Source organism: Macaca mulatta, chromosome 8 (genome assembly GCF_049350105.2).
Source record: "Macaca mulatta isolate MMU2019108-1 chromosome 8, T2T-MMU8v2.0, whole genome shotgun sequence".
Taxonomy (NCBI): domain Eukaryota; kingdom Metazoa; phylum Chordata; class Mammalia; order Primates; family Cercopithecidae; genus Macaca; species Macaca mulatta.
Genome location: NC_133413.1, coordinates 117,620,293 through 117,636,537, shown reverse-complemented (window position 1 = coordinate 117,636,537; position 16,245 = coordinate 117,620,293). Strand labels below are relative to the sequence as shown.

The window sequence follows — 16,245 nt, the reverse complement described above, 5'->3', positions numbered from 1 at the left end:
ATGTTTCACATATGCTTTACGCCTTTTCTTTCTTCTTCTTTATTTAAAAATTTTCCTTTTTTCCCCCAAAGATGTGCTTTTGGAATGTGTTTAGGCTAAGAAGGAAATGTCTTTTGTCATTTTAATGGAACACTTCGATTATTGCTAAGCAGCAAATTCCATAGACGCATGGCAAGAAAGTGGTCAATTTATCATAGTTTGCTATGCAATTCTCTTGGCTGCCCACTTCAGACCTAGTTTAATACGTCAGTGGAGAGAGTTGAAATAAAGCAGCAATAAGGTCAAGGGGATGGGGAAACAAGAGGAGGGATTGGTATTTGTACTCTAAACTGCCCTGATCTTTAGATTGGCATTTAGCCTGGACTTCTGATATTGTACCCCTTCCTTTTCCCATATTCAGATGCTGCTCTAGATTTAGACTGTCATCACTGAAGTCTAACTTGATATTCATGTAGGCCCTGTTACCCTTTCTGTGACCATGACCCAAGCCTGAAAGACAGCTCACTGTCCATTGCCCAGAATGTCATCTAACTCAGCTATGAGCACTGCAGTGTGCTGGACCCCAGAGGGGTCTGGAGGCTTAGGGGACTCCAGATGAGCCTTCCTGCCTCTGTGAAACTGACATCCTACGAGGGGCAGAAAGACAGCAAATGAGTGAACAGATGTGATAGTTTTGAACAGGGATGATTCTGTAAAGAAAATTAAATAAGATGATGTGATGAAGGGTGAGGAAGGTATTACTATAAAGAAGGTGGCCAGAAAGAGACTAAGATGATGAGAAGAAATCAGCCATGCATCTGGGAAGCGGTGGGCATGCCAAGCAGAGGAAACTGCAAGTGCAAAGCTTCCAAGATTGGAATGAACTTGACCAAGGTGGCAGAAAGAAGACTATGTGGCTAGAGCATGATAAACAAGAAGTGAACAGGGTTCTGATCACATGGGTCTTTTCAGGCCAGGCTGAGGACTTTGGAATTCATTCTAATTGCAAAAGGAAGCCATTAGCATGTTGCAAAGGAGATTGCATGATCTGTTGTATGTGTTCAAAAAGATCCCTCTGGTTGCTGTGTGAAAAATGGACTTGAGCTGGGGCAAGTAGGAGCAGGAAGACAAACTGGGAACTGTAGTGGTCTCCAGACTGAGATATGGGCAGCTTCATTTTCAATTATGAATGGTTCCATTTTGTTCTCAATGGACATGGAGGAGAATACTTACTGCCTTCTGGAAATTAAAAATTTTGGTGTCTGAGAATGTCAGGAAGTGTGATCAGAGAGTATGGTGAATAAGAAAGAAAATCGATTTTATTTAACTACATATGATATGCTTGATTTAGTGAGATAATGTACCTCATAAACAAATATTGAGTATCCATAAACAAATACTGAGTGTTGTCTCTGTGCCAAGCACTGTTCTAAATGTCACCAAAACATACAAGTGTTTCATTCCCTATTTCATTATTTTATAAATTGTCGTTCAATAAAAAATAAAATCATACTTGGACAATAATATGTTTAATAGTTGAAAGTTGTATCTTGTTTATCTCCAAAATTTATATTCTCTACCATGTATCCCCTCTGAGCTACTCTCAACTCTACCTTCAAATTCTGTTTGTTTTGAAATGAAATAATACAAAATAGAAAAGAACGTTTTTTAAAACACTGAAACCCTTCACAAACATGATATAATTAGTAGCAGTACATTTTAGACTGGCTTTCAGATCCTTACTAATGACTGTATACATGAGTCATAGCAGTTTAAACTTTTTTAGAGTATAAATGCTCCATCTCACCATTCTCTGCCCCATCCCCTCCTCGCCCTCCTGTTCTACCCCTTGCAGGGCTAGAGACCACCTCAGACCAAATCAGACATGTGCAGAATCAGATGCTGTCTTTATTTTAAATTGATATTCTGTTAAATGTCAATTTCTTGCATTAATTGTAAAATTTTAAAAATGTTACATTAAAATATTACTTATCTTGACTACTGAGATTTCTGGCACCCCTTTAAGTTTTGCAACTGAGGCATTTGCCTCTCTCACCTCAGGCTAGTTCCTGCCTTGCTCCCTTCAGATATATCCCCTGCTCCTGCAAACTCCCATAGCCCAAGTCAAGCCCAGGGCCTATAGGTGTATTTTCCTTTTTATTTTATTTTATATTTTATTTTGAGATAGGGTTTCACTCTGTCACCCAGGCTATAGTAGAGTGGCATAATTATGGCTCACTGCAAACTCTGCCTGCCAGGTTCAAGTGATCCTCCTGCCTCAGTCTCCCAAGTAGCTGGGACTACAGGCACGCACCACCATGCCCAGTTAATTTTTGTATGTTTTTGTAGAGGTGGGGTTTTGCCATGTTGCCCAGGCTGGTCTTGAACTCCTGAGCTCAAGCAAGCCACCTGCTACAGCCTCCCAAAGTGTTGGGAGTACAGGCATGAGCCACCACACCCGTCCCTGTTGGTACATGTTGAACAGACTTTCTGTGTGCATCTGATATAATCCTAGATTTAGAGATGCTACAGAGGAGGACGGCTGTAATGGCATCGTTTGTAGAAGAAATTTACATTGATATTGACCTGGCAGAAGTATTTCCAGGTCCTTTTAAATAAGTAGTTTTAGGAAAGATGTGGTAGTTTAAAAATGTTTCAAATAATGTGAGGAGCTTTTTAAATTAATTTATCTTCTTTATTTCCTTTTATACCTCCTTTAAGGTAGAAAGAGAGAGAGGGACAAGACACATTCAGGAACAGGGCATTGACACAGTTTGAAGGCATCTGCTAGGACTGGAGTGTACATTCTTTGCTTGGAGAATGATAGGTTTGGGTGCACAGCTCACAGACTTATGTCATAAGAAGGCCCAGCTAGACACATGGGTCATTGTGATTCAAGATGAATTGAGCCTTCACAGTTTCTAGAGGACCACCAGAGTAGTAGTAGTGAAGTTGAAAGGATGAGAACAATCTGTCTCTCATACAATCTGGGTTCTGGGTCATTTCGTTTCCTCAGAATGGTTTGACTCACCCTCTCCTTAATTTTCTTTGCAGAGCAGCAGAATCAGAATAAAACTACCTGGGTTTGAAACCCCACTCTTCCCTTGTCTCCTGTGTGAACTTGGGCTTCTCTCTGAAGCTCAGGTTTCTCATTTGTAAAGTGATGATAACAATTTCTCCTTCAACAGGTGGTCATGATATCCAGAAGGGCTAGCATGACCTAGTGTGATAGGCATTCTGTAAATGTGTGATAATGAGTTTTTCTAAACTATGTCAAGAGATTTTTGCACATTTCTAATTGTTTTTTGTCAGGTGATACATCAAGACAGGTATCTTTTACATGCCTATTAGTTACTCTTAATTATCCACAACATCTAAGACCTTGTACTTAATACCAACCTTGCACTTACAGATATTGGAGATAAGCTATATGAAGCAACTAGCACAGGAGAATATCCTAGGGTTTTAGGACACAAATGTCCTAAATTGCAATTTCAATCTCAAACCAAAATAATATCTGAAAGGCATGTAAAACATTAGTTGGTAGAATGTAAACCATTTGTTTAATTATTCTTGAAGAGATATTATTTAAAGACAAAATAAAACTTTTAAAAGTGCATTGATTTGTGATTGAAGTTTGAAATATTTTCATCTTTTATCTTAAGGTACTAAATCAAACTTCTCGACTTGAGATACAGCTGCTGGAGAATTCATTATCAACCTACAAGCTAGAGAAGCAACTTCTTCAACAGACAAATGAAATCTTGAAGATTCATGAAAAAAACAGGTGAGGATTGCTTTATTCCAAAAATGTTTCTGTGTGTACTTATTTATATCCTTCACCTCTCTGCCAACTCTTAAACAAATACAGTTGAGGTGGTTTAAAAAATGAAATATAGAGCCAAATTAATATTAATATAGAAAGAAAGGAGAGCTTAAGGTAAATACAGCTAGTATGTCAGTAATAATACTGTTGCTGATACTCCTGAAATATTTGCTTTTTATAACTTTTAACATTAATTTCTCTAATGGTTAGTAGTTCAAATCTCACCATATCTACAAAAATTTGATTCTATGACTAAATTCAGTGACAAAATATTGACATTTTTCAGCATAATCAAAACCTGTAACAACAGAGAACAGAGCCTCTTAAATTCCTGCTCAACCCCCCCGATTCTTAGGCTTTTACAAAGCTACAGAGTTGCTGAATTCAGAAATATAGCACTAGAGAGAAGGAAAATGTATATTTTTTCTAGAAAATAATTTACCTATAAAGCTGATCAAGGGTTTGGGTTTTTAGTTTTCATTTATAGCTATTTACTTTGGACATAGTAAATGTCTTTGTTTAGCTTTATAGATGTTATCACACCATCTTGTTTTATAAATTATGAATCATTTCAGTTGATTGAATTGGAACTTAGACATCTTGAGAGCTGGGACAGTGAAAGACTATTATTTTGAAGTCATTAACATTGATGATGAACAATTCAAAACATTGACTTCCTTAGGACAAGTTTCTTGCATTAAATTGAAATGTCTTCTGGGTATCTGGATAACTTGACGAAGGTTCAGTTCCTATGCATAATATTGAGGTAAAGGCCACTGTATTGATAGAAACTGGTTAAATGCCATTGAATTGGTGGCACTAGAGTTCCCTTTATATTCCACACCAGGAAGGCACCTAAGAGGACTGCTAGTTCTGTTCTTTACAAGTGAGGGAACAGAGACTCAGTGGAAGGGAGTGACTTGTCCAGGGTCATACAGCTTGCTAGTGGCAGAAATTGGAATGTAATTTAGGTGTCTTTGCTGCTAGTCCTCATATTTCTATTATAACACATGGCCTCTTCATACTATCTACAAACTAAAAGAATTTCCCAACTTCATGCTAAAAATAGAGCATAATGTCAACAATTACAATTAAACTTCTGCATGAAAAATATAAACCTGGCTGTTGGTTTAGAATCTGAAAGGGATCACTCATGCTGCATGACTTGTATTTCTAAGTGTTACGTTTATTTATCCTTGCACTGTGACATGGGGTTAACTGTATAACTACAAAGAAACCTGACAGGACTTGGCCCTGATTGCATGATTAAATGTTCTAGAGTTAACAATCCTGTTGAAATATACCATTTATTACCCTGCAATTTCACAGTAACCAGACTTATACATGTATGTAACAAGTATACTTTACTTTAACCATCCGTTAATCTAGGATCACCCCTTTATGGTTTAATTTTGTCACCAAAAGTGAACCACATTTACAGTCATATTTCAAAATGCTATTTGTGAACACTTTGTCCAGGAATCATGGATAAGTAAAACAATGACAATTTCCCCTTATTTTTCTGAGTTGTTGTTTGCTTTTATAATTATACAAATAGCACATTTATTATAGGATAAGGACAAAAAAAACACACAGGAAAATTAAAAACCACAGCTTTATCATACAGAAAGAGTTGGCTATTTTGCTTCATGTTATATATAAATATTATTTTCACAAAAAGTTCTGTCATGCCTTACACACAGTCTGGAAGTCCGACTTCTTTGGAGATAGATACCATTTTACATTAATAAAATATTCTCTAATATTCTTAGTAACTGTGTATTTCATTTTACTAGTATAACCTAAGGTCATTTGAATCTATCTCTCAGTAGTTATGTTACCGCCTGATTTATTTCTGAAAGAGTTGCCCGCATGAATTTACGTTCTTTAGTTCTTCCCTACTGATTTGCATATTATGTCTTTGTCTGTATCTGACCCTTGAGTTGTCATGATACCGTAATATAAACTGGGAGGCCTGAAAAGTTTCCTCCCTAACTGCAAAAACAAATGCCGTCTTTATGCACCACTTGTACTCAGGTACTCTGTCTCTTTCTCTTTCCTTCCCTCCTTCTCACATTTTTCCTTCCTTCCTTCCTTCCTTCCTTCCTTCCTTCCTTCCTTCCTTCCTTCCTTCCTTGCTTCCTTCCTTCTTTCGTTTCCCTTCTCTTTCTCTCTTTCTTAAAAATGTATCCTTTCTACCTTAATTCTGGACCATTTCAGATTTTCTTGTCTTTCCATCATGGTTTTTATGCAGCATCTGGTATCATTTCCTACTATAGAATTTTCACTATGAAATATTATATTTTAAAGGCAAACTGCTTAAAAGTTGCTCTCTCTGCTCTATCATTAAAAGTGAGTTAGGGTGCAAGGTCTCAAAAGAGCTCCACTCTGGGTCAGGTAGAAGGGGCTTCTCCATGCACTTCAGAATCTCAAAGGAATCTGACTTCTGATCCCAAACATATTTGTGCCTTCTGCTGATGAACTGTTCCCCCGTCATTAAATTCTAATTTCAACAGAAAACTCAGGTTTTCTTACATCTGTAAATCACATCATTTATTGTTGATGATAACTTTTTCAGGATTATAGCTATTTCTTTCTCTAGTAATACAGGTTTTTTACTACAAATTCAGAGATGTAGGTTTTAATTGGAAATTGAGTTCTGTGCTCATACAGACAAAAACTTGCATGCATCTTTTACTTGCATTCCACATCTCTTTCTTTTTTGACAGTGGAACCCTCAAGTATGGCATTATCTTACATGTGGTTCTGGGGTATTTTTCTATCAATTGCTATACCTCCTGGTATTGCTGTATCTCTATAGTTATCTGTCTATCTTCTTGTCTAAGGGCCTAATGTGTGTGATGGAGTGTTGGCAGAACATTTGTTCTTAAATTAGACATAGTCTTCCACAAACAACTTAAAAAAAAGATAAGTGTTTTTCTTTATACAAATAAAAAATACCCATTTGTGATACATAGCATACTTTCCCTATTCTGTTTATTGTTATTGTGTATTTTCATATGTGCAATGGAATTAGAGGAGCTCTGCCAGCCAATTTCTGTTGCAACAAAGAAATGTGCTCCTCCTATTTAAGTGGAGAGAGGTTCAAAGTCAAGCATGAAGCTGTTTATGTTTTTTTAAAAAAATAGTTTATCGATTATCACTAGTTATTCCTTATATGAATCTTAATCCTCCAAATGCATCAAGAAGCTATTTCTACATTAAGGCATCTCTGAAATGCAGCAACAACATGCCTTTAGTTGGTCAGGTCTGGTTTGGATCAGCTAATACACTTTGCAGGGGGGATTATCTAAATTAAGCTTTGCTTCCTCCCCAAGGAATGTCAGGGGTTGTGGCTGGGTGTGGGACTTACCAGCTTTGAGTAAGATGGGGCTTCAGCCGCCAAGTCAGTGAGCTGGCCCTTAGGAAGGTCCACCACCACTTTGGCAAAATGAGGAGGACTATTTTATGGTTAGGATTATACTACACAAACATGCTGAGAGGTCCTGCTGATTTACATCCTGACAAATTAAATGCATCACTTGTAGGATTGGAAACGGATTTTTGGCCTCATTAGATTGACTTCTCTATCCCCTACATGGCCAGAAGCACAAAGCAGAAACAGGATTAGCAACATTTGCTCTGCTGTTTGTTTTCCTAACAGTCCAGAGGGAGTCATTCTAAAAAGCTTCCAGTTTGTTCTCTTTAGGCAATATGTTTTTATTTTGTTGGATGCTACCCGAATCTTAAAACCTGGTTTTGTTTCTTACCTCAAAGAAATAATTCTTGGGAGTAAGGAATCTGTAACTCACCCATATAATTGGAATTACATAACCAAGAACCTAAGTAAATGCAAAACATTAATATTTTACCTTCCCCACAAAGGGAGTGATATGAGCACAAAGTAGGACACAAAATGTAAACTTTCACTAGTTTCCTCCAGTATGTTTCCTACTGCTTTCTAAAACAGTGGAAAAGAGATGTACAGGTTATGATGACCTAATGCAGTTTCTTTCAGTTGAACCAAATATGAGACTGGGACTGTTAGTCAAAAGGTTTGGTCAATGGCCAGTTTTCCCAGCACCTGCCCATCTCTGACTTAACCCCAACATTTTGCAAGGTGGAAACACAGTCAGGCAAAAGAATATTACAGAAGGAGCCCTTCTGCCTCACCAGGGTATACAGGAAGGGAAATCAACACTCCATGTATACAAAGACGGAGTACATGGGCTTTCTTGATTGTGCTGAATATGCAGAGGGAAGATTAAGGAAGTCTTCAGTAAGACCATTCAGAGTGAACTGAAACGAGACATACGATGGCCATTCCTACATAGTTTGAGCAATACTAGCTGCCACCCAGCTACTACTACAAGCAAACCTCTGTGCCAGGTGCTTTAACTTACTATTTCCAATCCTCCAACCAATCCTGCAAAGTATGTATTATTATTTCTATTTTACACATAAAAAAGCCCCGAGGCTCACAGAAATCAAGTAAGTTGCTTATGACCAAACAGCTAAGGATGTGGCAAAATTAGGGTTCAAGTTCATGATGATTCTCTGCCTTAATTATTATAAAAATATTTTTGCAACATGATGAGGACTCAAGTATGATTGATGTAGTTGTCAAGTTATTCTCTTAAAACAAACAAATATTCATTTGAAGAAAGGGGTAGACCAGTTGTTTTTGGCCTGTCACTATATAGGTCATTATTTAGTCCTTCTAATATTAGAGCAGAAGATATAAACTATTTATTTTACCTTGGGAATTCACTGAACTTATTTGACATGCTCATCTATCTTCTAGCTGGAGTTATGGGAAGTTATTAAGTTAATTAATTGTAAGTGATTGAAGCATGTGCAACTTCAAGATACCAAATTATGCCTTACTAATTATTGTAATAAAATACAGTATTGATGTTTGATATTTAATAAGCCTAAAGAAATAAAAAGTGAAATCATAGTATTTTAAATTAAAGCTATCTTTCATTTAATAAGTTATTTACAAAATGCTAAAGTAACTTGCTAACTTCTAACATTAAGCTAGGCTGAATTATGTTAGTTGTTTATAACAAGGATAAAAAAGGTGACTTTTTGAATTTATATTATTCTAGTCTTTTTCTTGTAAATAGAACACCTACAGACTAGAATGTTACCTTTTTTCCCCTGTTAATTTTTAAAATAATATTTAATAGCATATAACATTTTCCTTTTTTTAACTTATAATAACCATAGTATCTTGGCATGAAATACAATTCTGATCAAATTGGAAATCTAAGGATCATCTTAATTCTTCTCTTTCCCTAATCCCCCACAACTCACCACTCACTGTTGATGCTATCAATTGCATCTTCTAAATATTTTTCTGATCCATCCCATCCTTTCCATTCCCACTGACTATGTCATAGGTCAAGCTGCCATGAATTCTTGTCTAGGCCATTGCAATGACCTCTGTGTTTTAAGCTATGTGCCACTCTAGTCCTTATCCAGAAGCTGTGCCAAAGTCTTCTTTCTAAAATGCAAGTCAGACTATTTTTCTCTCTCAAGAACATGACGATTCTCTATAACTGATAGAAGAAAGTTCAAGTTCTTTAGCACAGGATACAGTCCATGATCACTACAATCTTACCTTTGCAACTTACTTCCAATAATCTTATTTTTTAGAGGACACACGCTAATAGTTAAGAGCTTGGGCTCTGAGGCCAGACTGCCTGGTTTCACTTTTCCTTGATTCCTGGGATAATCGACTCAGTCACATATTATTTGTGTGACTTTGTGCAGCTTACATAGATTCTGTGTGTTTTGGTTTCCTGATTTGCAACATAACAATGACAATAATTGTACTGTATGAAGTTAATGTGAAGGTTGAATTAATGTGTATAAATCTCTGAGAACAGTGCCTGACATGAGCAGCAGTGTTTAATCATGTTAGTTGTTAGTATGGCACTGAACACATGATGTTATTTCAGACATATCTGATGTTTGCCTGACATTCCTTATTCAACTCACACATTTCTCTTCATCCTTGGAAACTCATTGCATGTGTCAGCTTCTCTAACAATCCATCTCTGGCTCTACCAGATAGATTTGCTCATTACAACCTATGTGATAGCACGGTACCTGTTTTCTCCCCATAATTTCACTTAGCTGATCACATTATAATATATGTATGTTTGTGTGTGTGCATGTTTATTTATCTATATCCATATTATTAGGCTGTGACCTTCTAGGACACAGAGAATGTGTTTTATTTTCATTGTCTTCCTGCTCCTGGGCACAATTTTCTACACATAAGCCTATTTAGTATTAAATGCATTTTGAATGTTAAATGAATAAGGAACTGGGAAATGTCCCAATAGCTCTAACCCAACAAATGCCATTTATCCATACGCACACAGAAACTCACACACACAAAGACTCACACACACACACAACTAATAAAAATACTTTTAGTGGAAAAGACAAATCATATTGTTCACATTAAGTATTGTTATTCCATTTATTGTTTTTAACATGAATAAAATACAGATTGTGTTTACACCACTATTCTGCATTGCCAAAAGCCCATTGCATGGCACTCAATGTTACTATTGTATACTCTGAGGTTCACTAATTCAGCCCACCTTTAAAATTTCTAGATAGCATTTGCACAGGCCATTCTAGACTTATGACTGTTTCCTCCATTTCTGTGATAAATAAAAACAAGACAAACATGATGTATATACATGTATGTTAAATTATATACATGCATATACAGTTGTAAGTCAAATTTCCCCTAATTCCACACCCCTACACCATACCACCTGCTAGCAGAGAATCATCATTAAGAGATTAAGTTCAGTGCTTACTCTTCCAGATGTTTTCTATAAACATACTAACATATGTGTGTATATAGAGTGTGCCTATTTATGTGTGTGTTTACACAGACATACACTTATACGTAATTGCACACGTACACACGTACTTGTTTATATGACATGTGCGTATATGTATAGATTATTTTAGCGTTGGGTTTTTTCTACTGTTTATTTTATAATAATTTGTATATATATTATGCATATAACCATATACAGATATACCTCATTTATTTTCAAGAATGAGTAGCAATCTATTTTTATAGATCCACTATAATTTATAACCTATTATAAGTATTATGTTAATAAATATATAATTTATCGAGACTATAATTGTTGAGGTGATGATTTAAATTTTATATAGATATTCACAAGTTATCTTCAAATTTTACCTTCTCCCTAAGAGTGCTGGGGCTTTCTAATTTCCCAAAACTTTGCTAGCCATCTAATTAATCTAGGCTCCTTGAGAAGTTAAGTTGTGCATGTTTTTATGTGTATTAACCATTTGCATTTATTCTGTGACTAGATTTCTTTTTCTATGACTACATACTTGCCTATTTATGTATGTTTAACATTTTTTCTATTATATTGTTTATCCTTTTTTAAGTTAACTCATATGAGCTCTTTAATGGATAGTAAAACTTTGTAATATATGTTACAAAAGTTTCTCTAGTTTATTGTTTATTGTTCAACTTATTTTTTAATGGAAGCATTACATCTCTGTGTTATGAAATGTATCAATCTTTTTTCTTCTTAGATGCTGGTTTCTATAACACATTTAGCTTATTCTTCTTCACCCCAAACTTTACATTCATTTGTTAATATTTACTTATAGTATATGCTTTTGCTCCAAATTTGAATTTCCAAACAAATATGATTTCAAACATTGAGAGAAAACGTATTGTGTTCCAATTAGACATGTAAAGTATAAATTTAACCTGAACTAAATCTGTGTGTATTTAAATGGGGAGAAAAATCACTCTTTACAAACCCATATTTGCAACACATGTTGACACTATACATATTGAAAATAGTGGAAAATACTGAAACATCTGTAAGTAGGTTCAGACAGATAAAAATGAGGTTTCTATATTTTCAACATCTTCCTCCTTGTTTGAAGAGCTATATTTACACTCATAGAGCTTAGGCAACTGTCACCACTGTGAATTCATTGGCTGCTATGTTAAGAACTCTATTGTGGGAAACAATTTGAAAGGGATATCCTTTTCTGTGAAAGTTTCAAGATATGTTCAATGATTTGAAATATTTCCAATAAGATGTTGGAGAAGGCAGTGTAAAATAGGGGTATGGGGCAGTCTACCAAAAACTTCAAATAGGACTTTGTGTACACTCATTTAGAACCTTTTACTAAAGTTCAGGGCACAGATTATTTTGTTTATTTTATTCATTAAAGTGCACCTCTGCCTCAAATAGAAGCTAAGTGCCAGAATTCTATGCATGTCTCTTCTCAAAGTGTTTCCAGAAAGATGGGAAACAGGAAGTCCTGAGACCTCTGTGAGAAACTCTCTCCTTGGATTTCTAGCTCAATTTGCATAGATTTAGGTGCATGGTTTCATAAAGCGTTGTTCCATGGAACCCTAATCCTAAAAGATGCATCCTAATAAAAACCGTTTGTTTAATATAGGCTTCCCTAAATCTTAATAATGAAATGCTTATTTTGCTTGAAAAAATATACTGAATATGCTCTAGGCAACAGTGCACTGGTGTTCAGTTACCATCCAGGTTTTGTGTTTAAAATGCAAACCTAAGCTAAACGTGCAGCTGAGACTGTCATTAGGGAAAATCTGACTACTTTGACTACCTAACTTTAGGACACTGGGGCTGCAATGTTGTCCTTCAGATCAACCTCTCTATATAAAGATCTCCATGCTGGCTGAAGTAGTCCCTCCCAACGGACCTGGATAAGGAAAATAATGAAGAATCAATGATAGGCTTCAGGGTACAAAATGAAATACGAGTAGCATATTAAAAATAAAATTAAAATTAACAAATAACTGTAATGGAAGAGGTGTTAAGACAGGGTAGTATTTAAGAAAATTCTAGTCCAGATGTTAAAAATTGGCTTGACAAAGTAATTCTGTTTTTATATGTGGGAAAGATAAACAGGTTCAAATATTGTGAAAGATAAGCTCCCAGAATAACTAAATAGAAAGCAGCAAATACCAAAGAGATGTGAAGGTAGTGCCTTGGTTCCTGGTATAGCATGATGAATAAAAGAAATAGGAAGAGATTACAGTGTATTAAGTTAAAGAGATGAGACTATAGGATGTTCATTGAGACAGCAGTGTGATGTCTTGAGTAGATTTCCAGTCTAACAACTTAGAAGACATGGCTTTTTATCCTGATTCTGGCACTTAATATCTGCATGATTTTGAAGAAAACATTTGATTCGTACCTATTCGTGAGGGTGTGTAACATCTGTTCAGTCTATGTTACTATATTGCTTTAAGAATCAAAGGAGGTAAAGGTTTTAAAATGTAACATAACTACAATGGTGTGTTACAAGAATAAGATAATAAGTAGAGATGGTATATAGAGTTTTCTGGCAAGTGAGGTTTGCATTGAAACCATTTTGGAAGTAATGGCAAGGAAGGGCTGACTTCCAAAGTAGACACTAGCCAATAGATGGGAGGAATCAAAGAGAAGAGAGCAGTCTTTTGGAAGCCAAATATGAAGAGAAGATGAAAAAAGGGATGAATGTAGTCAAAAGAAATGGAAGGGTCAAGAAGAGATCACTCTTGCCTGAAGAAGTCTAAAAAGTTGTCATTAATATGAAAAATGTCCCTAATAAATAAAGTTAGTAGATAATTACTGAAGTACAAATGTTATTAAGGGCACTCCGAGTGAAGAAATGTGATGAGAAAATGAGGAGAAGAGATAATTAACTGGTAAGACCAGCCATTAGAGAAACAAAGTAATATGTTTCCAATTTGCTTGTAGTTGTTATGCATATTACTTGGGTTTCCAAATCCTTTGGAATGTCTGTGATGTAGATTAGGCTTCTTAGTTTCATGGACAGTCTCTTTTTCACGTTGCATGTACTGTCTATTCTAAGATGCCAAACTAAATTGGTATCTTCTGATACCTTCTAGTAAGGGAGCATTAAAGGTTGTTTGATGAATTATGAAAATTAATGTTCTGTCTAACATGCTAATGTACGTTATATTATATATTATACATATTATCTATTCCTTTTACTCAGAAAAGCAGATCTTTTCCATAAGCCAGGGTTCAGAATTGTTTCCTTTGTTACCAGGATTTCTCTGATCAACTTTCCACCCTCAGCTCTTTCCAAATGATCCTGAAAAACAAAACAAATGAAACAAGCCCACCTCCCTTACTGGCATCTCAGATAGTAGCCATCTCTGCGCATATGTCCTCTTGAACAAGGAATGCATCAAAAATAAACAGTAGAAAAACACTGATGCAAAATTTTTTTTTAAAAGTATTATGTTTGAAACAGAAGTTTCTTATAGCTTCTGCATTTTCATTTGAGGTTTTTATTCTCTAAAAATAAACCTTACAGTAGGAATAGTGTCATTTTATATTTTACAGAATTATTGGCACTTAGCAACTAATAAATACAAACTATAACTATAACATGATATTTTCCAAACAAAAATGTTACCTACTGATTAGGAAAACTGAAAGGCCAGTGCTCATCTTATTTCAAGGACAAAATGGCAATTCAGAAATTTTATCCAGTATTATGTGACTATAACTTTCAAATTTTGATATATACATGCTTGTCAGTTTAATAGGTAATGCTAAGTTTTCTCACTAGTAGACTATAATGCCTATGAATTTAAAAGACAATTTTCGGCCGGGCGCGGTGGCTCAAGCCTGTAATCCCAGCACTTTGGGAGGCCAAGACGGGTGGATCACGAGGTCAGGAGATCGAGACCATCCTGGCTAACATGGTGAAACCCCGTCTCTACTAAAAAAATACAAAAAACTAGCCGGGCGAGGTGGCAGGCGCCTGTAGTCCCAGCTACTCGGGAGGCTGAGGCAGGAGAATGGCGTGAACCCGGGAGGCAGAGCTTGCAGTGAGCTGAGATCGCGCCACTGCACTCCAGCCTGGGCGACAGAGCGAGACTCCGTCTCAAAAAAAAAAAAAAAAAAAAAAAGACAATTTTCTTATAAGTTAGCAACTCTAAATTATGGGCATCTTGCCTCTGATCATTACCCCAGGAGTAGCAAGAAAAGTAAATAAAAAGTAAACAGGGAATGAGCTAAGACACTGGTTGTGGTTAATTCTCAGTTCTGAAGGCCAAAAATTAATTGGGCACAGAGAAGATCTCCTTTGACACCTACAGCAAGTACACTAATCAATTAACCAGTAGGTGGGATGAAACTTTTAACCAATAAAGACAATGGAGAAGATTTTTGTTGTTTGTGTTTTACCACAAACTTCTCCAACAAAAAGTTAGTAGCAAAGAAAAAATATATGGTAAAAGAAGATGATTCATACCTACCCCTTACAGATGTTGTTTTTCATCTTCAGCTGCTTTCCTTGCCTAAGTTTTTCATTTCCAAAAGAATTAAAAAAAAAATAAGTGATCATCACAGTTTCCCTATATTACTGGACTCAAACTCTATCTAAATTGGGTTTACTTTATGATCAGTATAAGGCAGGGCTCCTTTCTTGGTGTCGGTAGAATGACAGCAATTCATAAAAGAAATGGGACTTTTCTTCTGCTGCAGAAGTCACACAGTTTCTGCTAATGGGTCTCAATGAGAAACTTTCCTGTGTGAATCTGTGCACACTACTAAAGGTATTATAAATCAGTACAGTCTTAGAAGCCTCCAGGTATTTTTTTTGGTCTTGACTTCACAGCCAGCTTTTCTGCCGTATTCTTGGAGTACAAGTTTGTTGGCAAAGATTTGGAATGCCCAGGAGTAGTTCTGACCACACTTCTTTTTCTTCTTCCTCTTCTTTTAAACAATGGAAATATATTCTCTGAATATTCTGAAGACTGAAAATCCCAGATCAAGGATCAAGGTGCCTGCAGAGCTAGGCTCCCTCTGAAGGTGCTAGGGAAGGCTCCCGTTCCAGGCCTCTCTCCCACCTGCCGGTAGTTCTTGGCTTGAGGCAGCATTACTCCAATCTTTACACAACGTTTCCCCTGCGCGCACATCTGATCTGTCTCTCAACATTTTCCCTTTTTATAAGGATACCAACCATAGTGGATTAGAAGCTCATCCTCCTCCAGGATGACCTCATCTTAACTAATTACATTTGCAACGACTCTGTTTCTAAATAAGTCCACATTCTTTAGTTCCTGGAGGTTGGGACTTCAACACAATTTTGTTGTTGTTGTTGTTTGGGGGCAAACATGGGCAGGCCATAATTGAACTCATAACAACTACTTAAAACAGTACCTGACACCGGCTGGGTGCGGTGGCTCACGCCTGTAATCCCAGCACTTTGGGAGGCAGAGGCGGGCGGATCACGAGGTCAGGAGATCGAGACTATACTGGCTAACACGGCGAAATCCTGTCGCTACTAAAAATACAAAGAATCAGCCAGGCGTGGTGGTGGGTGCCTGTAGTCCCAGCTACTCTGGA

At 36.4% G+C, this 16,245-nt stretch overlaps 1 protein-coding gene across 2 annotated transcripts in view; it reads left to right on the top strand.

Annotated features, from left to right (window-relative positions):
• ANGPT1 (angiopoietin 1) overlaps positions 1–16,245 on the top strand; it is a 256,066-nt gene that overhangs the window by 165,562 nt on the left and 74,259 nt on the right. For both annotated transcript variants that reach the window (XM_015145866.3, NM_001266116.1), the window contains 1 exon segment: positions 3,645–3,766. In XM_015145866.3, the coding sequence (XP_015001352.1) occupies positions 3,645–3,766 (122 nt within the window).